The following is a 24,258-nucleotide window of genomic DNA, read 5'->3' as shown; positions in this document are numbered from 1 at the left end:
ATGGTTCCAGCGTGCTCCGGTACACTGGGTCGGCCGTGTCTCGTAGCCGCCCGAGACGGTGATGTGAAGGCAATAGATTGTGTGCGAGAGAACGCCCGGATCTGTTCGCATCCCGATCGGGCCTCACAGACACACATTACATCACCCCTTTCGAGATCGCCGCCACTGTCATGGAACATGCCGCTGAGCCTGACGGAGCCCTCCCCAGTGTGTTTCTCAAGTTTCTCAACGCCATGCTAACTGCTCACTCGAGACTCAGTAGAGGCGCCAGCCAACCTTATCTTTACCGTTTAATTCGCGTATAACTCCCTCATCCTGTCGCCGTCAAAAGCCAATCCGCTCACATCCGCGCTCGGCTCTCGTCCCTGAACCATTTCGGCCAACACCACGCCCGTGCCAAGACTCATGGCGATACCCCACGGTCCGTGACCGGCGGCAATGAACACTCCCCCTTCCCCCGGCTTGGTTGCCATTCCGGCACCAAGGTCCTGGTCCCGAATTTTGGAGATAATCGGCGCTCCCCAGGAGGTTATGGGCCGGAAGCACAACCCTTCCCGAACTATCTCCAGATCGCCATCGCCCTCAGCCGTTCCCGAACCCGACCCGAGAATGTCTCTAGCAGCTTGTCGCAGCTGCGCGAGGTTTTCGGGGTACGGCGTTGACTTCCCCTCCGCTGGATCCGGGAGGGGAAGCGTCGAAGAATTGAGGCCGGCAAAGTAGATATCACCATTGACCCGCGAGAATAGTTCCGGACAGAAATCCTCGTTGTGCGTGGTGAAGAGGGCGTGGCACCCGTTCTTCTCTAGCCCGGCATGCCACCGCGGTGACTTCAGAACCAGCGAATGCCCGGCCAAGCTCTTGATGGGGACTTGGAGCTTCGACTTGGAGAAGAGTATCTGAAACACTTGTCCCGTCCATGATCCGGCCGTGATGACCAGCCGCGTGCAGGGCAGCTCCCGTTCCGCAGAGGACTTGGTATCAATAATGCGGATACCAGCCAGCTCGTTGTTTTCACCGGTGCTCACCGCAACCGGCTTGGCCGGGTGATGTAGCTTCACCCCGCGCTTGAGGCACTCTCGCAAGAGGAACTGGCATAGCAAAAGGGGATCAACTTGTGCGGTAGTACCCTCATCGCTAATGAGCTCGATATGGTCGCCCTCTGTCCTCCGCAGCCAAGTCGGCGACTTCCCGGAGAGCGAGTCCAGGACTACCGGAGCCGCATCCGCGCGGCTGGTCCCGGAACGTAACCAGTCATCGCCCCGTGCCTGTGAATCGTGTGCGGAAGCCGATGCTGCGTAGCTGACGCACGTGGTCGCCGAATAGCCCCATGCCTTTCGTCCATCGTGCTCTTCTGCAAGGCGACGGTGTTCCTCGAAGCTGAGGACGCCGAGCGCTGACAGCGAAGGCCCGAACCAATGCTTGGCGAGGAACCCTCCCGCAAATCCGGAGGCCGAGGAGAATAATTCAGGAGACGGTTCGACCAGGTGAATGGTTGCCGGGTCCTGGTGCTGCGAAAGATAGTAAGCTGTCGAGACGCCGATGATACCCGCCCCGAGGACGGCAGTAGGACAAGACATGTTTTATAGCCGACAGAGGATCGGGATATAGAAGCCCCCTAGGTTTCGTTGAGAATAGGCCAATGCCGTCGATCTTAGGAACAGGTAATGAAGATGGATGATGGGCTCATTATATAGCGAGCGAACGGCAAACACCCCACCTTCGGTCCCCGCCGGCTTAGTCGCCGCGCCGGCGCCGAGGTCCTCGTCCCGAATCTGGAGACAATCGGCATCCACCGCACGCTTAGCGGAAACCTTTTCCGTGTGTTTTATGTCGGCACCCCATGGGCGAAAAAAAGCTGGACTCCAAGTGTAGACGTTGACTAAACGTCGACTGTAAGAACGAAATCAAAGCTATCCAAAGGCTCCAAGAAGCCTATTAGCTTACTTTTCTTTTTCTTTTTATGTCTTCTATTTAATTTGTTTTTCCTGATTACTTTCACTTAATTCTTTTTAGTTTTTTATTCTCCTTTGGAGTTTGGCTTTTTTAAGCTGCATTAATTAGTTTACTTTTTATTTTACTTGATGTCTTTCACCTAATTCTTTCTGCATAATAAGTTCCTTACTTTCTTTTGGAATTCGGCTTTTTTAGCCAGAGGGTGGTCAGGTATACCGCTCCCTCTCAAGAGGATGATAGAGAAAGTCAGGTCCATTCCTTCCTTTAACTCATGGAAAGTAATATCGATCGTACCTTCCTCCTACCTAAATGAAAGCAATATCCTACCTTCATCCCAATCAAACTATCTGATTTATAGAACATTTTCCCACAAAACCAAAGCAGCCTAACAAATCGGTCATTTCTTCCCTTTCCACTCCCACATTCACATCGCATTCAATCTAGCTGCGGTATCCCACAAAACCAAAATCAACCACAAACAACAAACGATCATGCCGGGTCCAGCATTAGACCTCCTCGCCGATCAACCGTAAACTACCTAACAAGCACCAAGGAGGATGGGGAGGAACGTTCTCCCAAACACCCGGCCGAGAAGGCAACCTCGTCGCAGAACACACCGACCAGCAATTCTAGAATTATCTCGAATTCCGACGCAGCGAACTCTACTACAAATACGGCTTCCGTACCAGAAGATGCCCCCGATGAGAGTACGTACGTCCTTCAGTATTCTTACTTGGTGCGACAACTCTAACCAGCCGATCCTACAGCACTCGCGGACGACCCGGCAGAGGCGAAGGGGACCAAGACTGATAAGAGACTTGGCAAGCAGAGTATATACACCCAACCTTTGAGTACCTTCTGAGACCAAGGCTAACTCGCCCGAGAAGCTTCCACGGATACTCTACGAAGCACTACACCAGAGTTACTAGCACAAGTCGCTTCTGGGTTTCGCTACCTATGCACGCACGAACAGCAACAGGTGGCTGCCAGGGACGTTGCTCGCGAGCACGGTAACGTTATGGATGAGAGGGAAATCAGATCCTTGGAGAATATTCGGAAGTTGCTCGAGGAAGAACTCCAAGACGGGCGACATGGGGACAAGCTGCTTACATTGGTGGAGAGAGAGTATGATGTGGCAACGTAGGTACCTTTGATGAGCTACCTAGTCACCCTACGGGCAAAACAAATCCGGACTCAAAGAGGGTAGGCGTCGACCATAGGACCGAATCGAAAGCCATCCAAAAGGCCAAAGAAGCTACATCGTCGTGGCTTTACATTTGTTTTACTTGATGTCTTTGATTTGTTTTTTTTCTTTCTCGATTCTTTCACTTAAACTTTTCACTTAATTTATCTTTGGTCTTTTTTTGGCTGGAAGGTACTTTTTATTTACTCGACATCTTTGATTTGATTTGGTTTTCCCAGTTTCTTTCACTTAGATCTTTTCGTTTCTTATTTTCCTTTGGTGTTCGACTTTTTCTTTGGCCAGAAGGTGCTAGTCTACTCCAGGCCACACCCACGGTCCTCTCTTCCCTCTTCATGCTCCAACGGTGAGTCCCGAAAGTAGTGGCTGCCGGCCCTCCCGCCTCAGGCTCACCGGGCAAGGGCCCTCTTTCAAACTCGGATTTCCGTGCGGCATTGTCAACCAGGTGCGTGTCCACCTCACAGGGACTGCCAATCACGCGATACACATGGACAGCGTGTGTCTGCTGTAGACAGTGGAGACGCCCGATGAGCTGGGTATCAAAATCAGGACTGAATTGAGGCTCGCAGACGACAGCCGGGATGCCGTGGCAATATTGAGTCCCGTTACCCCTGCGGTGGCACTGAGGAAGAGGACACTCGGTCCCAAGGCTGCCTGGTCGAAAAGACGGAGGTTTTCGACTCTGTCGTCCATGTTGATGTGGCCAGTACATCGGTACAGCGAGTGCTGGCGCAGTTCTGGCTGTTTGTGACATCGCCTCCTGCACAATGTCAAGGAATCTGACAAACCTCGAGTCCTCGACGCCACCGCCGTCTTCTCCTCCGGCGCTTCTTTCCGTATGCTCTGCAAGAGGACGATGATGCTGGGAACACGGGGGGTCAGCAGCGTGTCCAGAGACATGCCTTTCACCTCCTCTTTCTAGGTGCTTCTTTCAGCGCGTGAAATAGGACGATAAACTACGCTATTATCATCATCAGCTTCATCATGCTCGTAATTATCGTTATCATCGACATCGTCTTCGTTGTTGTGTAGCTCCTCGTTTGCCGCGAACGCCTCAGCTGCCTCGAAGTCCTCGTCTCGCCATATGCCATCCAACTTTCTACCAGGCTCGTCGTACGTGAAGGTGAGCAAGACATCGAACTGAGCGGGCAGCAAATCCAGGAGTTGGGTGGATAGCTGGAGGCCATCACCGTCGAGAAAGAGCGGTATGTGCGCTTTCACGGCCATCTTGCCCTTCCGTCTACCCTTCTTGCAGGTAGGCCGGCGCTCGAACCCAGCTCGGACGGGAGCATGAGTGAGTGGGCCGCCTGGCTTTGGGCATGGGTCAGACGGGCTAGACCAGCAGTCAACTTCTGTGTACTAATCAACCATTTTCCCTTTCGCACATCGTTTCACTCTTGGAAGTAAAAAGGAAACCGCTTCCGCCCCAAATAAACCACTGAGAGTTGTGAGTATGTAGATAAGCAACATTAGCTACTACTGTAGATCCCGAGGCCATACTCTAGAGACAGGGTCCACGTCCGCACTCCCTCGCCGTGTACTGAAGGTCCCGCCCGGGTTCTGTCTAGTGCAACAAATGTATCCCGGCCACTCCATCAGGAACCAGAACTTCTCAAGGCGGGGAAGCATAGACTGTATTTCCCGGATGATGGCTCCATCTACCAACGCCTTTTTTCTATATCTGCGCCGCCATTTCGGGCCGCGGTCTTTATTTAATTTTGGCCGAGCATTACAGGAAGACGCTTCGGCTTTCGCAGACCCCGACAGGACGTAGAGAAGACCCCGATGCCCGGCTCACGGGGATGGTTTGTAAGATATCGACGGTACCTTGCCAGCGTGCTGGCTCTGGCGAGGCGAGGGACCGCAGGGTGGGGGGGGCTAAGGCCGGCTTACGTCGAGGACAGCTACAAGACTCGCCGATACATCATGTAGGTGCCTGGTGCGGACGGGAGTTCGCCGAAGACTCCATTAACACCGGCTACTCCACGTGTAGGGCACCACGTTGGAGGGTGTCAATGACGGTATCCGAGAACATGTTCATGCCTCCGGGATGAGTACCGAGTCCAACATCGAGGGATATCTTCCTGAGAGAAGGGATTCAAGCAAGGAACTCGAGCCCCGAAACCCCTTTATCTTCGCAAGTTGAAATCTGGAGAGCCTCAATCTGTAGAACTTTGTCTGCTAACTCGGAGGGAAACTCGGCCCCAACAACACGGAGATGGCAGAAACGATGACTACCTAGGCTGTGGCGCGGCGGACTCTGAGATGCCAACCACGCCCGCAGCTTGCCCCATTAAGTGTGAAGTGAAGCTTCTAAGTGACGTAGTTCTATAGTTCCAGTTCATTTGCTTCTTTTACATTAATAATATTTCTTCTTTTTATTCTTTTTATGGTTTTTATTTTCGCTTCAATTACGAATAGGTAATGGAAAGGATGACAGGCTAGTATTATAATATACACAGTACATAGGGAACGAATGACAAACACCTCGCGTTCCATCTCTGCCGCCTTGGGGACATCCGCTTGGACGTGGTTGATGGAGACGCGCCATGTGGATGAGGGAGGCGAAGGAGAAGGGGGCGCCCTTGGATAAACGATTCTTTTTTCCCCGCTCCCCACATGGAGGGGTTCCCAAATTCATCGAACTGGGATACCCGAAGTGCCTTGACACAGATTCTACCAAGCCGCCACCTTCACCCGGAGCTTCAGCCCTCCCACCCGGAACATGGAATCCAAAGTAGTCATTGTTACCGGCGCAAGCCGCGGCATCGGCCTTGCTGTGGCCCAATCCCTGCTGGCAGCGTCCCACAAAGTTGTACTTGTTTCTCGATCTGCCGACCAGCTCCAAGAGCTGAAGGAACGCTATCCTACACAGGTTGCGTTCCTTGCGGCCGATATGACGGTCGCCGATGTGAGTAGCCAGCGTTTGCTCCCTTGAAGTACCTCGGTTGTGATGTGGCCGCCGTTCCATAACGGCAATACGGGTACCCGCAGACTGCGGACTGACTTCCAAAGACAGCATGGAAAGTAACGGAACTCGCCGTTCTCACGTTCGGCAAGATAGACGGGGTTGTGGTCAACCATGGCATGCTCTCTCCTATGACACGGCTCGAAAACGCCTCGGTTGAGGAGTGGAAGAAGCTCTACGACGCGAACTTTTTCAGCGCGCTTGCACTTGTGAGTTGGGAAAGGTCACGGAACGAGGGCGTGCGCTGACGCTTCACACAAGACAAAGGAAGCGATTCCTCACATTCGCGCTTCGAAGGGTCGAATGGTCTTCGTCTCTTCGGGTGCCGCGACGGGTGCTTACACGTCCTGGGGGGCTTACGGCTCTTCTAAGGCTGCGCTGAACTCACTGGTACGGCATGTGGCTGTCGAAGAGCCAGACGTGACCGCAGTGGCAATCAGCCCAGGCCGCGTCGATACGGACATGCAAAAAGAGCTCCGGGAGAAGGGCACCGAAATGTCGAAGAACGACTACGAAACTTTTTCAACGGCCTTCCAAGAAGGCAAGTTGATCAAACCAGAAATGACCGGCCGCATCATTGCAACACTAGTTCTGGACGCCAGACCGGAGCTTTCTGGGAAGTATTTCAAATGGGACGCAGCGGAGTTGGTCGAGTATCGCGAGTCGTAACGGAAACCTAGTAATCTGCCCGCTTGTTGGTCAGCATTGAACACGCTATAGACAGAGGTTCAAGGCGGGTTGGAAAAGGGCAATCAGGGGTAAAGAAGGCTTTATGTTCCTCCACATAGTGATATTCGGTATTAGCATGGAATAAAGTTGTTCATCACGCTGCGCATTGTGTTCTAGGTATAGAAAATGGCCTACCATTTGGAATGGCTCTTGCCGTCCTTGACTTCAAGCCATTCAGGCCTGGGTTCCCAGTCAGCGACATCCCGCGACACGGTAGCTTTGTATTGCGGAATTTGGGGCGTCGCTGTGTTTCAGGTGAAAGGTTTCCATCATGGTTTATCGGTATTGGAATGAATAGTACAAAAATTGAGCATCATGTCGTGGACGCGGAGTCCAACGCTGCGGACTGGACCGGGTGGTATGAGATGCTGTCAACTGCGGCCTTGTCAGCTTGGTCCAATAGTCAAAGGCAATGCAAGACTCTCGGCAATAAGCTTGGGAGCAAATCAGGAATGTCGTTTGGCTTGACGGTGTCTATCACCACGTATAGGTCTGATAGGGGCGACACAGAATGTTCATCATTTGAGGGGTGCTGAGGGGAGCTGAGGGAAAGTGTCCGGCTTGCTTACCTTACTTGAGCAGTGTGCTGTCCCGCGCCAGGAGCGATGGACATACAGCAAAACTTACTTTGAGGAAGAAAATGGCAGACTTTTCTCAGACGCGCCGAATCTCGCTCTTTTGATGCAGAAAGTTTCTGGCATCGGTGCCGGAAGAACTCTGTTTGGGATTGGAAGTGGATCGTGGAAATTTTCGGTGTTGCTGGGGTCGGTTGTTGGTGGGTCCCGTCCTTGTGAGCAACCCATTTGTGGCTAATAACACAAAGAGGGGCACTCAGCCACACGAGGGGTGGGACGCGTTCAGCAAGGCCGCCGGCTGGCATTGGCGCATCAGCAACCACTCCAACAGAGGACGGCAGGCAGGTATAAAGGCTGCTCACCAACTCCAGGGTAAGGGAGCACTCGGCTTTTCTTGTTCACAACCATGTTTGTTCATCAGCCAAAGACGTCTCTGAGCTTCATTACCTGGAGAACTACGTTATACTCTTGATTTTAACCACCGTATCCCGCTTTCTTTTTTTTTTTTACCGACGTTTAACTTCAAGAGCCGCCGTTGCTTTTACCGTTGCTAGGGGCTGGGACCCTCTTTCCCGGGTATCATCATGTCGGATCATGAGTTTGGAGGTTCGTCGCCAACGTTCTTTCTTTTATTTTGGCCGAGTGACCTGCGCTTTCATGAACGTCGGATGACCTGCAACTGCGAATTCAAGTGAACCGCAGTCCTGCAGCTGCCCATGCACGACGCTCGTAGTTGGTTAGGGATAGGTTGATATCTCATCCATCTTAAGCCTTCTGAGCTTGTGGCCCAGCTCGGGAAGCGGCAGCTGCGTACAAATAAACAGCATAACTTCCCAATTGTTTGCGTTTGACACGTTCAACACCCCTTTTCAACATCTTACCTTGACTTGCCGAAATGGCCTCGCATGTTCCCGCATCAGACCGCTACTGGATGCGATTCGACACGGCCAGCTCAAGTAGTTCCCATCCCACTCCCTTGTTTTTGGAGCCGTTGACTCTGCCTTACTTTTCTGATCTGAAATGCTGATGTTTTCCTAGGGAACGATGACCTCTCATTGCCGAAGGGTACGTGTCTAAGTCACTCTTCACTATCTCCCGGAATTGTTGTAGCCAGGGCTACGGTCTCTCGCTGCCTGGGTCCATCTCGGCGGCTGGAGTTGATGGCTTCCATTTGTGCTCCAGGGTAGAGATAATTCATTCCAAGGGGAAATTCCCTGGCTTGAACGGTCTCCAACTCACTCCGGTAGACGATTGGGTCATGGGATTCCGAAATTTTGCAGTGGCCACCTTCAAGCAGCAGCGCTGGCACCCCCAGTGACTTGAACCTATGCTGACATTTTGCAAGCCACCGTCCAAAAGATAGTCGGTGAAATCCTATCGGGATCGTCGGGAATCGCCTTCTCCAAGGAAGCCCGCGACGTCCTCATAGAATGCTGCGTCGAGTTTATCACCCTTATCAGCTCAGAGGCGAACGAGATCTCGGAGAAGGAAGCCAAGAAGACGATCGCATGTGATCACATCATCAAGGCGCTCGATCAGCTTGGTTTCACCGATTACGTCCCAGCGGTGCTCGAAGCCGCTGCTGAACACAAGGAGGTTCAGAAGGTAGTAGGCGACCCAAGATGTTTACTTTACCGTGCCGTTGAAACTAATCCAAGGAACCAGGGACGTGAAAAGAAGGCCAACAAGCTCGAGCAGAGTGGCTTGTCACTGGAGGAATTGGAGCGCCTCCAGCAAGAGCAGTTCGCGGCGGCAGCGGCCAGACACGGCTGAATTCTTGAGGGAAGGATGCGTTACCTAATTCTGTCACGTCGTTCATAAGTTGAATGCCGGGAGGATTGGAGGTTGACTTGTGGTTAGGTTGGGATGACATGCTGCATTACTCGGCGTTGGAGCGCGTTCGTTACATGGTTGGGGGGGTTTGCTGCATAGACGAGCCTGCCGTGCGTTATTCCATGGCCCTACGCAAAGCGTTGGTCGGGAGCTGAGCGGCGTTTAGCAACCTTTCTTCGCAACTGGAACACGGTGCAGGGCTCTTCGAATCCCGTAGTATCGCATCTGGCTGATCTGGGGCTGTAGAACCGGGATGGGCAGGCCAGCTGAAGTGCATGATATCGACTTGTTTCCGGGAAAGGGGTCGCACATTGCGCTGCCGACAAACGGACAAGGGGAGTCGAGTTCCAAAGAAAATACAGACTCTATTTGGAACGCCTCCCCGCTCCTTAACCTCTTTCCACTGGGCCTAGTTACAGACACGCCGTCCCGCAAGAGTCCCATGTGAGGCCCTCTTCTTGCAGTGCATACTCCTTCCTCCGGGTAGAAGAGAAGTTTAATAGCCGTCCTTGCCCCACTTGTTGTACTTGTCGTGGAGTCTCTACAAAGAGGGGTTAGCTTTCTTGACGCGGTCCACCGTGGCAGAAGCCGGTACGGTACCTTGGGCAGCTCGACATCGGGGACGACGACAACGTTAACGGCACTCGGGGCGTCCTTCGGCGCAGCGCTGGAGTCGCCGCCGGGGTGGTACTGGTACTTGCCGTGTGTCGCATCGGTCTCCCACGGCATGCTGTTCTTAGCGAGGGGGACAGGGTTCTCGGATGTGGACTTGGTCGGGCTAGTGCCTACACGAGGTTGTGATGTCAGCGTGATTGTGGTGGAGGACGCCGCCCGCGGGGAGCGAGTGGGGGACTAACCGAAGTAGTAGCCAGCACCAGCAAAGGCTGCGACCATCACACCACCAAGAATCTATACCTCGAAAAGCTCCCAGTCAGCCGCGTTAACATCCCAGGCGCTGTCAAGGTTCTAATCCATGTTTCTCGGGGTCGCCGTGGGAATTTGACGCACCATAATCTCGGGGTTCTTCTTCGACTCGGACTTCAGCGCCTCCTCGCCGGTCGCCATGCGGCGGGCGGTGGTGCTGAAAGCTCGGCGGGCAATTAGCGAAGCCATCGGGGCGGTGTTGATGTCGAAAAATGGGCGATTGGGAGGCAGAATTGCTGTCGGGAGAGCTCGGCTGTCTGGCCGTGTTGGAAGCTTGGATGTGCTCTCATACGATTGATTTCGTCAAGAGGCCAAGCTTCAAGGGCTTGGCATCGAACATTACGTAAGGATGGTTGCTGTCTTGCGCGGCCAGTTGTTGGCAGTTGGTGTGAGCTCCGAGCTCCCGCCGGGCACAGGCCTTCTCGCTTCCATTGATTGCTGACAAGTTCCGGGCCCTCCTCCCTTGTCACATCGTCATGCAACGCAGGGACACAGGAACATGCATGTACCCCAGGCTTCGTTGGGTCTCGACTTTCTCGACTTTCCATGCCATGCAATCGAGTGAGGGACCAGTGACTTGGTTCTTTCTCAATCTCATTTGAGGATCTCGCGCTACCTTGGAATTGAAGTTGAAAAGCTTGAGATACAACTGTGGGTAGTGACAATACGGTGTCTTTTTCCTTGAGATACTTCTTCCCATCACAATGGAGCTGAGTGACGAAATCTTGGGGTGCGGGCCCCAGCATGAACATCATCTCAGGGGCCGGTCGGGTGGCCAGTGCGATGCAGCACCCGAGGCGGGCGAAAAAGCAACTGCCAAGCCGAGACGGCCGTGCTCAGCCAGTGACACCGCCGTGACCACCTCCTCTCACGAACGGCACGAAAGAAAGAAATCCCATTCGCTTGGTCGACGTCGAATCCACGCTCGGACGAGCCGCAGGAACCAAGATTGAGGTTTACAATCTTGCTTCACTACACTCCTTTTTCTGTCTGGCGCGCTTTCCTTTTTTATCTGCTTCTTCCGCTCTTTGACTATCGTGACCGTAATTCCCGATCAACTACACTACCTGACTTAACTCGATTTATACTCGAAGTCCTTGATTTCCCGACGCTGCCTGCTACGCCTTGGGTTGCATCACTCGAACTCCTGCAGCGACGCACTTTCCTCGACGCCGCACCACACCACCAGACTGTGGAATGCGCCGCGACCCCGAAACATTTGGGGCGAAATATTAGTCGCCCTCGCTCTCCTCCATCGAGTTCCACAATCTCCCGGCCGCTCCTCACAATCCGCTATGCTTTCGCGAACGACTGCTTAGCATACAAAGCTCGGTTTTACGCCGGCCGCAGCCGATCCCGATAAACTTCGCGAACGAATATGTCCTCCGCCGAGGGAGCGCCGCGGGCGCTCTCCCCGACCAACGATGACAGTTTTCCCCAGTTTCCGCAGTCCGAACGCGGCGGTCCTCCCAGCGTCATATCGTCGCGAATGACGGATATCATGACCGAAGATGGCGGGGATTCGGAGGCTCAACGGGGGCCTGGAAGCCATAGGAGGAGCGTCATCTACTCGGATGGCACATCACGGCCGGGGACCGCGAGGACGGGCATATCACAGAGGAGCCCGTGGGCACAGGGATCGTCTCTGCGCGGCGGACTGTCGGGCAAGCGGGTGAGCATCTCGGGCAGTGTCGGCAGCTCAACGGCGGGGGCTCGGCCGGCTAGCTCGATGAGTAGAAGCCACGTCCCTACGCTCACGTCGCATGCCTTCTTCCGGCCTATGAGCTCGCAGAAGCTGCAAGCTCAACGAGGGATGGCGAGGCCGACCACAATGAACCGGCAGATCGGCTTGCAGGACGAGACCGGCGAAACCAACCGGGACAGCATGGTTTCGAGCCAGGGCGCCCGAGTAGGGCTGCATTCCGGCGACGAGGGAGAAACACGGCCACCGCCCTCCAGGGGTACCGAATTCACCGAGCAGGAACCATACGACCGCATAACGGCCACCACCAGCCCGACTCACGGCCACCAACCCACGCTGAGCCTGACTGATAGCGTCCGCCCGTTGCAGAGGAAGCCAGAGGCCGCGAGAAACCTCACCCTTGACATCAACAACAACACATACACGGGTGGTGCGAATGCTCCAACCCCTGTCCGCACCCCGCGCTCTTTGCGATCTAGCTTCCTCATGCCGAGGATGGATTCTAGCAGCGGCAACCGTGAGATGCAGGGTGGCGAGAAGCTGGAATCCCTCGCCTCGTCCCCTCAACTCCCGCCCAGTACCGGAGATGAAAAAGCCCGTCCCCAGAACACGAGCAAGCCGAAACTGGGGCGCAACTACGAATACTTTTTGGGCAATACTGTCTTCTGCCTGGGGGGTCGGTTGCAAAACACCAGGCACCGGCCTATAAACATTGCGACCGGGGCGTTTGTCGCTATGCCCGCCATCCTCTTTTTTGTCTTCTCGGCACCGTGGATATGGAGCAACATGTCTCCAGCCATACCCATCATTTTCGCTTACCTATTCTTCATTTGCATGTCGTCATTCCTGCATGCATCTGTCACTGACGCAGGAGTATGTTCCACCCCTACATAGTATCAGCGGTTCTGGGCGCTAATGTTACCCTAGATCTTGCCTCGAAACATACACCGGTTCCCCCCTCCAGACGAGAACGAGGACCCTCTACGGCTTGGGCCTCCGACGACAGAATGGGCCCTGGTCAAGTCCGCTGACCCGGCGACCGCTGCGATGGAGGTGCCGACGAAGTACTGCAAGACATGCAACGTCTGGCGGCCACCCCGTGCTCACCACTGCCGCTTGTGCGATAACTGCGTCGAGACTCAGGACCACCACTGTGTCTGGCTCAACAATTGTGTCGGCCGCCGCAACTACCGTTATTTCTTCACTTTCATCAGTAGCGCCACCTTCCTTGGACTCTACCTCTCCATAGCATCACTGGCGCAGATCCTCGTCTACGCCAACCGCCAAGGCATCTCCTCTAGCGATGCCATCAGCCACTTCCGCGTCCCCTTTGCCATGGTCATCTACGGTTTTATCGCCTTTCTCTATCCCGCCGCGCTGATGGGGTATCATCTGTTCCTCATGGCTAGGGGGGAGACGACACGCGAGTACCTCAACTCGCACAAGTTCCTCAAGAAGGACAGATACCGCGCCTTCACGCAGGGCAGCTGGTTCAGAAACTGGTTCATCGTGCTGTGCCGTCCGCGACCCCCGACGTACTATCAATTCAAAGGCACATACGCCGAAGGCGACCAGCGGCTTGCTCCTCGCCGCCGGGCTCAACGTCCTCCTCGAAGAGAAGCGGACCCAAAAGATGGCCTCGAGATGCAAGACGTCAAGCCGCAGCCTCGGCATGAGCAGACCGGCTTTTCAGGCCCGGTCTCAATACAGAATGCCGCAGACTCCGCACCAGGGGGCGGGTCATAACCCCGTACCATCTTTTTCTTTTTTCCCCTTTTCTCTTCCTCTTATAGTGATCTGACATTACTTACCCATCCATTTCCTTAACCTATTCATTTATTGGCCAGGCGTGATGTGATATCAGCAACGGCGTTTAGCGATTAATGACTTGAGCCGAGAAAGTTAGACTTGGTGGTGTAGGCACAACGCCCTTCTCTGTAACCTTTGGATTTTTACGTTCATATACCCTACCTGGCTCGAATCGAGCGGAGCCGGATGTATCTTGTACTTGTACTTAGCTAGAATTTCTCTTCAACTTTCGACTTGACCCCTGAGATTCCTTGCACCCGAACTTCTTCCCAACCTGCTGTCATCCATTCCATAAAAATCGGTTCATACCCCTCCTTCCTTTCTTTAACCCCATATTAACACGCGGAGGACGAGAACAACAAGACACCACATCTCCTTCAATTACTGCAGCTCTTCGAGCGCAGCAGATGGGTTATCATAGCCCCTATAAGCCAGGGAGCTAGAATACACCCGATTTACCAGGCAGCCAAAGATAAAATAAAGTCTTTTATACATGGGAAGCAAAAGGAGTAAAGGATACCTTGTACCCACTGCTGAGGTCCTCGGCGTCGGGCATATCCAGGGTGCTCAACTTCCAAGCCCTCTCTACCTTGCCGTACCAAAATGACAGTCCAAAATGAAAAGATGGCACCAACCTACACAACAGTGCCACCACCCCTACCTAGCCTCCAACATGGCGCCGCCCGAAACAAAACGGTCCGACAATAAGCCCATTCCAAACCACCAGATAATCTCCCCCCATACGCTATTCCCTACAACCCTCCACCCAGAAAAGACAACACCTCAAGCACCAGCCGCCGCCTCATCCTCCATCGCCACGTCCTCCTTCTCCTTCTCTTCCGTCTTCCCCTCCCCCTCAACACCAGCACCAGCACCAGCACCACCCCCCTCCACCTCAGCCCCAACCCCCTCCACAGCCGCAACCGCAGCCGCAGCCTCAACAGGCGGCTCCGCGACGGGCGTGGTCTTCCCCTCCTCCTCCTCCGAAGCAGAGCTCACGCCCTCTTGGCGGTCGAGCTCGCGCTCCAGGCTCCCGAGCAGGTTGAGCCCGTCGTCCTCGTCGTCCCCGGCCGGCAGAGCGGTGGGGGGCAGCGCGGGGGAGGCGGGCGGTTCGAGCTGGGTGGGGGTTGCGTCGGGGATTGGCTCTGCTGCTGTGTCGTCCGCTTTTTCTTCGCTGGGCTGTACAGGAGGGGCGGGAACGGGGGCGGGTTCGGCGGGTGGTGATGGGGTTTTGGTGGTGGTCGTCGTGGTTGTGGCGGCAGCGGGTTGTGGTTCGGGGGTTGGCTGGGGTTGGTCGGCCGGGTTTATTGTTGTCGTTATCGTTGTCGTCGTCGCCGTTGGCTCGGACAGATTTGGGGTGAGCGCTGGTGGGGGTGCTGTTGTTGGTTGGGTGATTGTTGCTGTCATGCCCTGGCTCACAGAGTGCCGGGGTGCTGCGTTTTCCCTGAGCGGCGGGAGGATCCCACGTGTCGTCGTTTCTGCGGCATACGCTGGGCTAACGGTGCCGCCCGAGCCCATATCTATAGACAGAGTGCGTGACTGTACCTCCAGGTAGTTGGATGCAGCAAAGGAAGTGTTTGCCGTGGGCGAGATCATGGACGATGGTTCGGTTGGCGACAAGATCATGACGTTCTTCAGGGGGCTGCCCTCGATTTTTGCAGAACCGAGCGATGAGCCGAGATTTGCCAGGGCCGGCGGCTGGAAGCGAACTTTGGGTATGGTGACCTCCTCTACCTCTTCCATAGCGGGACGAGGCTCGTCAGGTTCCTCGACAGAGCTCGGCTGGATGGCCTCTGACATCTCAGAGTCCTTCGTCTCCTGAACGTGGGCTTCGTCGCCGGCATTTTCGACCTTCGGAGCCTCGCCCCCTTCGCCATCCCTGATTTCCTCGTCTCCCTCCTCTTCGTCCTCGCCCTCCCCACCCTCGCCTTCTTCGTCGTCGGAGGGCATACCCGAAATATCTGCCATCTCACTGTCTTGGTTTGTGCTGTCCTCTGTATCTTCAATCTTGATTCCCTGAACCAACATGGCCGTTAGCAGTCGGCTAGACACATCAGGGGGGAGAAACAACATAGAAACTCACATCAGGGCCCACATTATCGGTTTTGGCGGACGCAGTGCCGTCTCCGTCTGCAGCAGTGGCTTGTGACCTCGTCGCAGGCAAAGGCAAGGGGAGCTTTCCCTTTTTACGCCCACGCCCAGCACCCTTGGGCTTGCGTTTGGGTGGTGGGGGTCTCCTCCTAACTGGTGTCGTCTGCTGCACGGCCAAATCTCCTTGGGCAGCCGCCGGCGCCGGCACAACAGTGGTGGAGATGATCTGGCCGTCGACCTGCTGCCCGTCGCCAAGGGTGACGGTTTGTTCGTAAGGGTTGCCGGCGGCGTCGATTCGGCGAACGGTGGCCCGGATAACAGTAGGCCCTGCCGCCTGCGGCGCTATCGCCCTCGAAGCGAGGGTGACGGTGTTCTTGTGCCGCTTTGCCAGGTGAGATATCGTTTGACTCTCCGCGTTGCGCGGCACCTGCTTCCACAGCTTGACCATGTACCCATCATTGGCCGGCTCTGAATCCTTCTTTTCCCCCTTGACAATATCAACCTCGGCGTCAATGTCCTCCTCTTCTATCGGGGCAGGTCGTTTGTATAACCGGCCGGATCTAGCAGCGCGGAGGAGTTCCTGGGTGTGTGGCGGGAGAAGATGGGACTCTCTCGGCATACCGTACGGGAGTTCAACAGCCCAGCGGTCGCTCTGCTGGGCCATCTCCTGCTGTGACGAGGGCGCGACGCTGACCCATTCCTGGCGCCATTGTCGAACGGGGAGGCCTGTACACGTAGGGGACAGAAACGTTAATCACCGCCGATGCTAAGACGGGCGCAATGGGCAGATAACCTACCTTCGAAGTCATCAGGCTCCGGAAAGCCAGAGCGAGCGCTTCGACGTGTCTGCGTCGCCGTCCGCAGTTGCTGCTAAAACCAGATGCACTGTCAGATAGTGCGCCGACGATACCGGTCGCAGGAGTGCAAACTTACCGACCGCTGCATTGCGACAAACGGGAGAGCCTGTGTCCTGGCTCAGGGCGTTGTCCTTCCACCAAGCCAGGAAGCAGTACAGCAACCACGAGTAAAATTGTCCTTCCAATTCCTTTTGGCGCTTATTACACCCGAGCGATCCGTATCCAAAAGCTAGATAGCGCGCTAGACAACCCGCCGTTTCAAGTGGTTAACTCCCGGTCGACAGAAGTTTGCGACAAACGGCCCAAGACGATCGCGGGATGGGACGTCGAGGGCGATAAGGCAGATAGGATATCGATGGGTTCGAATTGGCGGACACAAGGTAGGAAGATGTGAGCTCGGTCGTGTATTGCAATCGGTATCGGCAGCAAAATGGTAACGATTAACACGGATTGCGAAGGTCGCGGGCCTGGATTGTTTGTGCACATGCATGTCGCTACGCGAACACCAATGAATGAGCGACAGACCTCGCTTACAGTATTACCACGCTTAACAACAACTCGTATCTCTTGGAGCAGTGCACCGGGACAGTTCATGCTTAAAGCGGTGCCAGTTCTGATACAGCATGAAAAGAGATCATAAATTTCTGATTTCTCAACACTTGAATAGGAGTGGCAGTGACACAATTTCCTTAGGCAACAGGCATAGAGTCTTAATAACGCGTGCAATCTCCGCTATCACAGCGCCCCAACTCCTGACGGACATGTTAAAACAAATCGTCGTCGGTAGGAAAGCCATCGCGTGCTCCAGGGGCAGCCGTGCCGCCCTCCCGGGTATTTATACACACATCGCCAGCACTCGGGTCCCAGAATCGGGTATCCCGGGCGGCAGCGGTGGAAAGGCCTCGTGGTTCAGGCTAAGATCAGTCCCAGCTGAAGTCTGGTTAGTATCATTCTCAAATCAGACCAACGGCGCCCATTAGAGGACTACTCACCCGGTGTCCTTCTGTCTCGTCGTCTCGCCGTGCCCTGCCTCGTCTTTGCCCTGCGCAAAGGTTAGCACTCCATCAGAACGTCGCCCTGTAAACAGCCGTCCCACATACCGATATCCCTCCCTCCACCACAAGCTTATTCGACTGGTAAAACTGGCTGACCACCGTCTGGCGCTGTATCCACCCAACACAATCTCCCGTCAGCATACTGCTCTGACATCATGTCCACCTAGCGGTCCTCCACGGGTAGGCAGGTAGGCAGCGCACCTTTAGCACCTGCAACTCCTTCAAGCCCTTCTGCATAAGCTCCTGTACCCTCCGCGGGTCCTCGACGCTCCTGTTCTCGCGAAAGGCGTCCCGCGTGCGGCGCAGAGCATATTCTCGGAAGTTGTACGCCGAAAACTGGTTCCCCTGGCGAAGGAGCTGTCGGTACTGCAGTGGAACATCCCATATCAGCATCTGAACACTCAGGCACCCGTCCGGAGACCTTCGTGAACGGTAGGGTGTGGCGTGGTATGTTGGCGGGGCAAAAACCCGCCGTGGCCGGGGGAAAGGGCGAAGGGGACATACCAGCGAGAGCACCTTCTGCGCTGACTCCGGCTTCGTGGCCGCTTGTACGGCAGACATGGCTTGGGAAGATCGCTTAACGAGGAGTCGAAAATGAAAAGGCCGAGCGCGGGTTACTTTACTGGGGGAAAGAGTCGCTTGCGGTATTCGCGATGACGAAAGTTGATGGGCAAAGGTCGGGATATTCGGAGATAACAATCCTTATCGCGACCGCCGAGATGCAAATATCCCGATAAATGCATATATAATCCAGGTCTCCTCCGCGGAGCCCCGCGGTGCCTGTACACATACGAAATACTGTCAAGTAGGCAAAGAACTCTTTATTTTTCGTATGTTGTTTTCAGTCAAGTACCTAGCTTTTGACACCCCTAGCATAACTAAACTCCACAAAGCAGCAATCGCAAAATCTCACATCCCAAGCAAAGGGGAAATACCTTCCCATCCCTTTCCAGCCACGGACCGTTCCAGGCCGGGTCACCCAACCATAAACTCCCACCGCTAAGACAAATAAAAGCAACACGTCCACGCAAGAAAGACAGCCTCGGTAAACCTAAACAAAAACCAAAACCCTCCCGCTCAACCCCCTCACTCTCCCTTTCAGTCAGTACCCATACATGTCCCCTCCCCCAGTCCAGCTCTGCTGCATCGCCGGCGGCACCCCATCCGACATGTAGTACCCTAGCTCGTTCTCGTACCCGTCGCTCACGGCCAGCGCCGGCTGCGGGTAGTACTGCTGCGGCGTGGCGTGCGGGTCGTACGCCGCGCCTGGTGGAGGAGGCGCGTTGTTGTTCCCCGGCACCCCTTGCACTTCTTGCACCCCTTGCACCCCTTGCACCCCTTGCACCCCTTGCACCCCTTGCACCCCTTGCATAGGCGCCGCGGCGGACTGGCGAGCGTCAAACGCCTCGATCAGCAGGCCGAGCCCGTCAGTGGTCGGCCTAGTACCAGCGGCCTGGAGCGGCGCCTGCCCGTGGTCCATGATGACCTGCTGTGGTTGCTGTGGTTGCTGCGCTTGTTGTGGTTGTTGTGGTGGCGGGTTGGGCGGGGCTTGCGGTTGGGAAGTAGGGCGACCGAGATTGGGGTCTGCGTACGCAGTTGGTGGGGGTTGTTGTTGCTGCTGCTGGAGGGTAAGCGCCGCCATACCGGGACTCTGAGGTCCGGCCCCGTTCTCGTTCGGGTTTGAAGCCACGACACGGGGTTGGATGGGCTTGGTCGCTGGGTTGTTGGGCGGGGGGTGGAGCACATGAGGTATAGGCTCTCTCTGTGAGGTGTTAGGTGCGAAAAGAAGCTACATGACGGTACAAAACGAGGCACTCACGCTATCAGCCATACTGCCCTCCGCCCCGGCAGTCATTGCGTTCTGGGAAGTGTAAAACCTCTCTAGATGATCATACCACCGAGCTGCCAAGGGCCAGATACTCTTGCTCTCGGCGAGGATATTGAGGATGCGTTGGACCATCATGGGAGCATTGCTGACGATGGATGGATCAGGGCAGACTTCGGAAAGGCGGTCAGTATCCCTCAAATGGGTAGCGGTATAAACATAGGGACTTACTGTTTGGAAACTTGCAGGGGTAACAAGCTAGAAAACCACAGGTATAAAAGCAAAACGCCTGTAAAGGTCTCGTCAGCTTCAGTACGTTCAGGGTTTGTCTATTTGTACTCACCGCCATCTGCGCGCCAGGACCATCGCCGGGAGCTTTGTCGGCGTAATGGGTCTCGATCTGCTCATAGAGTATATTTACGTTCCAGAAAAGCTTTTGCGCCATGTTGGTCCAGAAGGCAGTTAAGTCAGGATCCGACTTGTCGTGCGATATCATTCTGAAGATACAGTGTCAGCCGCGCCGTGCCGCCGGGTGGGCAACATATGACAATATTCCTTACTCAGGTAAGTACGCCTTGCGAATAACAATGTTGCAGAGACGAGTGATCATGGTCACGCCGAGATACGCCTACTCGGAAGTTAGCAATGCTGAGAGGCATATGGATGCCAGGAGAACATAACATACCAGATCCTGGCCCTCGTGTTTGTAGCCCTTAAGAAGAAGACTGCTCCAGCGGTAGTCGTTCGGAAGACCGCTCTCCCATTCCGCGAGCCGTCCCTCCATTATGGCATACTCGCTGTCCGGCTCCCATGGCCGCAGACTTCGGTTGTTACCAATGGCTCGTCTATAAATGGCGCCCCAGTGGTGATGTACTTGAATAAGCGCTGCAAATAGGGATCTCCCTTCGATGGCAACTAGACCAGGGTTCTCCAGAGCCGGGGACGTGCCCTCGAGTGCCGCTCTCGACTGTGGTTCTCGTGCGTTGGCGAAATCGCTTTCGTTGCTGGGAAGCAGTGCTGTTATATCGCTCGCCGACAACAAGACGGGGGACCGTGGGCCCGAGTGAAGGTTGTCCTGGCTGTGCAGCATCCACTGTGGCGGGGTGTCAGCTCATCGAAATTGTCGCATTCATCTCCCAAGTAAAAGCGTACTAGAGTTCTGCGAGCAGATTCGGCCCTTAAGATTAATTCCCTCGTTGGGTTCGGTACAACATAGGTTTCCTCTCTGTGAAGTTGCATCAGAGTCGCCATCCGCATCGCAACCGCCATGTTGATCTAGTGACCCGTCAGATTACCGCCATATCGCACACAAAGCACCCGCGGAAAGCGAAAGTGACTTACGGAGCTCTTATGCCTCATCCCACTCCCTTGCTGCGCAACACTTAGCAGGTAAAACCCCTGGCACCTCTCCAGGGTCGGCTCCTTGTACAATTCGCTCTGTGCTAGAGCCAAGCAACGCTCCATGAAGGTCTCGGAGGCTCTCACAGCACTTCCATACCGCTTTACCAGTGCCGGCGTCAACCGTGCTGAGATGCTGAGAATACCAAGCAGAAAGAACACGCTGACAGACCGATTCTGAGTCCGAAGGCGCTCCAGAAACAGCTGCCTCGGGATGAAGCCAAGCTGGAAGTAGTGGCGTGTAAATTGGTTCACGGACTCCAGGATTTCGGGTAGCGGGGGTAGGAGGTCCCAGCCATCGGAGCCCTGGGCGAGACTCGAAGACGCGAGTAGGTTCGCGCGCGGCGCAGCTGGGGCATCTCGGCTCCCACGACGAGCCTTGGTCTCGTCCCGTTTCTTGCTCTTCTCGGCCCTCACTCGAGGGTGGCGATACTCACGGTCCTGGTCCGGCTGGCCACGCACCGGGAAGACGCTTTTTGTGAGTATAGCATCAGCACTGACTGTTACCTAGTGAAGAAAGGGGAGAGGCAGCATTGGGTATGGCTGCCGAGGTCAATGGGCATGTGGCATTCTCACCAATCGCTAGGGCCAAGACCAGCCTCGAGACAGCCTCGACATGGTGGCTTCGCTTTGTCGTGGTGACATTTGCTTCTCATACGGCGGCATCTAGCATTGCACGTTAGGCCTATCGTAATCTACGGACAGCAGAATTTGATGCAGGTGTTCAGATGGCAGCAGCCGGAAGAAACCACGAAATGAGAACCCGCAAATCCTGCAGTCAAACACACACGCACCTTCGGCAGGCGATCGGAGCTCTCCGCCGGATCACAGTGGCAGGAGACGATCCTTCGGCCTGTGGCTGCTCGGAACCTAAGTCTGTAGGAGGAGCAGGAAGAGGGGCAGGAGAGGACGGTGCCGGTGGTGCTGATGATGCCGGTGGTGGTGGCACAATGGGCGGGCCGGGCGGCTCCATCTCGACGTCCATCTTGGCGCGTCAAGGAAGCTCGTCCAAGGGCCGTCCGGATGCCGCAAGACGGGGCCGGAACCCAGCAGCTAGGTTTGTATCGTCGCCTGATGGGAAACTCTAGCAGGTTGAACCTTCGAGTTTCTTAGCCGGAGCGCTGTTGCGGACGGGTGGGGCTAGGCCTCGTTGGTTGCCGGCAGGGCAATTCAGGCCCAATCTGAGTCCGTCAATTCAGAAGGTTATTGCCAGGAGGAGCAAGAGCGGGCTGCCTTGTCGACGGAAGGTGGGGAATTGCCGGCCGCCCCGAACCGCCGAGCTTCGTGGGGCTGTCCCGTTTCTTATAGACAAATGGGCGTGGAATCCTCTCTGGAACTCCGATTTCACGGCGGGGTGGGTTGAAAAATAATAAATAGAGTACTTAGGCACACCTCACTGATGACGCATGTATGTACTTCAAGTACGTCGGCTGCTCATAACTTAGAAGAGACGAAAAGGCAAGATACACTCACGTGATATATCTTTGCTGAGGAGATTCAACAATGGCACCCTTCCGTGGGGGTCTTACCTCAAGTTGTTTGCTTCGAGTTTCACAGTATGTATAAATACATGGCGTTAAACATAACACCTTTGCTTCGTCCGCCCCAAATCTGTCTCGACCCGGGCATTTCTGCCTTCCTCCACACCCCACAGTCATCACAGCATATTTCCGCCAAGACCTGAAGCACCTTGACCAGCCGGATCAGCTCCCGATTGGGGTGCGGGAGCTCTCCCCTCCCCCTGCCCAGCAAGATTTGTTCTCCCACAACCGTATGAATTGCACGATTTGCCCACTGTAGGTGGCCCTCTCCTCCTCGGCTTCACTCTCATTCATGTTTCCTGTTTTCAATTAGGTAACAAACTGACGACGACAACTCTATGTTGTCGCACCTTGCGGAAATAACATGCTAAAATAATCACTCTCTGATCTCCGTCTACCTCGAAATACTCATTTCGAGGGCCCGAAAAGTTGTAGACCGTATCGATTCCCTCGAGGTGGTAAGTCACTCGCGCCAAATACATCTCGTTGTTGGTGAAACATAGGACCTTCAACTTGCGGTTCCAAGGTTGTAGGGCGAAAACAGCCTCGCCGAGCCTAACGTCTTGCGCTTCTTCAACTATTCGAGGAGACTTCGCTTGTATTTCTTGAATGCTGACCGTGGATAGCCTCGAATCTATCACCTTCACGAGGTTGCGAACTGAGGCGGCCGTCATGAAGGTGTTAGTCAGAAAACCGTAGAGCACGCCGTATTGCCATGGGTAGTAGGTTAAATTGATAGGCGCCGCCTTCAAATACCTTCAATGCCAGATCGAGCCGCTCGAGAAGGGTTCAAAAAAGGAATACAAGTCGGGGTACTGAGTGGTCCGGATTTTGTGGTACAGGAACGGCTGGCCCACTGCGTGTAGTAACTTGCACACACGGTTGAAGCTCAGGCTCACGAAGCCCACTTGTCACAACCGTACATCTTGTAGCTCGAATTGCTATCTGCTCAAGCAGTGGTCGCAAAGATGAGTGCGCGTGTCGGCCAGGAGCTCGGGCGGGCGCTCGTATAATCGGGCCATAATTTGATAATCGACTTGGCTCTTAATCTAGAGATGCTGCTAATGCCGTCGAGGATATCGTCGTAATAAGAACAGGATTCCTAATAACGAACACAGAAGCTAACAACCATCCTGAGCCTGGGCGATACCACGTCTCGTCCGACGACTCAAGAAGTCAACAGCGTGATAAATACACACGACAATGGCTGCCACCCCTTGGCCGGGATGATGGTAGCTTTCCATTTTTAGTCCCCGGTGCAGGTTTTATATACAACAAGGTGGATTCCAGGCCTGAGCCAAGGGTACCTAGGTTCGCCGGCCCCCTCGTTCTCGCTAGAGAGAGCTGAGCAGCCTTGCGTGTTTGATCTGTAACTTGTCACAACCCGCAATAAGGCTTAATTGAAAAGAGGGGTGACTGATCACTCAGTTATAACGCTAGAGAGAAGATAAAATGCCAACTCTAACTCGGAACCTGTCCCGTGAGTATTTCCAGTTTCCTCAGCAAGAATGTGTTAGGTGCATCAAAACTCCTGATTCTGGTCTCACATCCTCTTTACCAATATGCCTCACGGAAGGGCCCGCATGCCAACGCATAGTTGCCAGCGGGTCACTGCATTGGTTCCGAAGTATACCACATTCTCTCCGCCTCTGTTTCCCACACTGGTCGTCGAGCTCCTACCGCACCGCACCGGTGCTCGTCGAACTCGGAAATCACTCTTGGTAGGACGAGTATTGTCTCGCAGCCATGCTAGCTCAACGGTTCACCGGCCCAGGTTCTTGCCTAGGTAACGGCCTC

General features: G+C 54.8%; 8 protein-coding genes across 8 annotated transcripts; 3 read left to right on the top strand and 5 right to left on the bottom strand.

Annotated features, from left to right (window-relative positions):
* Window positions 1-200: 200 nt before the first annotated feature.
* Window positions 201-1,881, bottom strand: B0H64DRAFT_70173 (FAD dependent oxidoreductase). The gene has a single exon (XM_062808637.1). The coding sequence runs from the start codon at window positions 1,575-1,577 to the stop codon at window positions 291-293; it is 1,287 nt and encodes a 428-aa protein (XP_062661767.1). The 5' UTR covers window positions 1,578-1,881; the 3' UTR covers window positions 201-290.
* Window positions 1,882-3,628: 1,747 nt separating this feature from the next.
* On the bottom strand, window positions 3,629-4,381 carry B0H64DRAFT_370774 (uncharacterized protein; the record flags this gene model as incomplete). The annotated part of the gene is made up of 3 exons (XM_062802107.1): window positions 3,629-3,891; window positions 3,943-4,072; window positions 4,115-4,381. The coding sequence occupies 3 exons, from the start codon at window positions 4,379-4,381 to the stop codon at window positions 3,629-3,631; spliced, it is 660 nt and encodes a 219-aa protein (XP_062661766.1).
* Window positions 4,382-5,766: 1,385 nt separating this feature from the next.
* On the top strand, window positions 5,767-6,893 carry B0H64DRAFT_70125 (uncharacterized protein). The gene is made up of 3 exons (XM_062808635.1): window positions 5,767-6,065; window positions 6,170-6,331; window positions 6,384-6,893. The coding sequence occupies exons 1-3, from the start codon at window positions 5,880-5,882 to the stop codon at window positions 6,789-6,791; spliced, it is 756 nt and encodes a 251-aa protein (XP_062661765.1). The 5' UTR covers window positions 5,767-5,879; the 3' UTR covers window positions 6,792-6,893.
* A 1,199-nt stretch (window positions 6,894-8,092) lies between these two features.
* B0H64DRAFT_70089 (negative cofactor 2 complex subunit beta-like protein) lies at window positions 8,093-9,310 on the top strand. The gene is made up of 4 exons (XM_062808634.1): window positions 8,093-8,382; window positions 8,465-8,491; window positions 8,772-9,034; window positions 9,092-9,310. Exons 1-4 carry the CDS (start codon window positions 8,322-8,324, stop codon window positions 9,197-9,199), a joined length of 459 nt encoding a protein of 152 aa, XP_062661764.1. The 5' UTR covers window positions 8,093-8,321; the 3' UTR covers window positions 9,200-9,310.
* Window positions 9,311-9,755: 445 nt separating this feature from the next.
* B0H64DRAFT_370771 (uncharacterized protein) lies at window positions 9,756-10,372 on the bottom strand (the record flags this gene model as incomplete). Its single annotated transcript, XM_062802106.1, has 4 exons — window positions 9,756-9,800; window positions 9,860-10,044; window positions 10,117-10,168; window positions 10,268-10,372. 4 exons carry the CDS (start codon window positions 10,370-10,372, stop codon window positions 9,756-9,758), a joined length of 387 nt encoding a protein of 128 aa, XP_062661763.1.
* A 1,312-nt stretch (window positions 10,373-11,684) lies between these two features.
* B0H64DRAFT_317779 (DHHC palmitoyltransferase-domain-containing protein) lies at window positions 11,685-13,631 on the top strand (the record flags this gene model as incomplete). Its single annotated transcript, XM_062800353.1, has 2 exons — window positions 11,685-12,758; window positions 12,813-13,631. 2 exons carry the CDS (start codon window positions 11,685-11,687, stop codon window positions 13,629-13,631), a joined length of 1,893 nt encoding a protein of 630 aa, XP_062661762.1.
* Window positions 13,632-14,477: 846 nt separating this feature from the next.
* B0H64DRAFT_415052 (uncharacterized protein) lies at window positions 14,478-18,258 on the bottom strand (the record flags this gene model as incomplete). The annotated part of the gene is made up of 9 exons (XM_062805076.1): window positions 14,478-14,660; window positions 14,694-15,710; window positions 15,778-16,511; window positions 16,719-16,773; window positions 17,635-17,684; window positions 17,743-17,766; window positions 17,841-17,844; window positions 17,899-18,054; window positions 18,202-18,258. 9 exons carry the CDS (start codon window positions 18,256-18,258, stop codon window positions 14,478-14,480), a joined length of 2,280 nt encoding a protein of 759 aa, XP_062661761.1.
* A 242-nt stretch (window positions 18,259-18,500) lies between these two features.
* On the bottom strand, window positions 18,501-22,275 carry B0H64DRAFT_335568 (uncharacterized protein). The gene is made up of 10 exons (XM_062801125.1): window positions 21,715-22,275; window positions 21,497-21,586; window positions 20,864-21,392; window positions 20,675-20,797; window positions 20,208-20,615; window positions 20,083-20,150; window positions 19,866-20,019; window positions 19,754-19,811; window positions 19,517-19,695; window positions 18,501-19,486 (listed from the first exon to the last, which is right to left on the bottom strand). The coding sequence occupies exons 1-10, from the start codon at window positions 21,903-21,905 to the stop codon at window positions 18,800-18,802; spliced, it is 2,487 nt and encodes an 828-aa protein (XP_062661760.1). The 5' UTR covers window positions 21,906-22,275; the 3' UTR covers window positions 18,501-18,799.
* Between the last annotated feature and the right edge of the window lie 1,983 nt (window positions 22,276-24,258).

The sequence above is a fragment of the Chaetomium fimeti genome (genome assembly GCF_033439085.1).
Source record: "Chaetomium fimeti strain CBS 168.71 chromosome Unknown B0H64scaffold_2, whole genome shotgun sequence".
NCBI classification, from domain to species: domain Eukaryota; kingdom Fungi; phylum Ascomycota; class Sordariomycetes; order Sordariales; family Chaetomiaceae; genus Chaetomium; species Chaetomium fimeti.
Note: the sequence above shows the minus strand (reverse complement) of the source record. Positions and strands in the feature narration are given on the sequence as shown.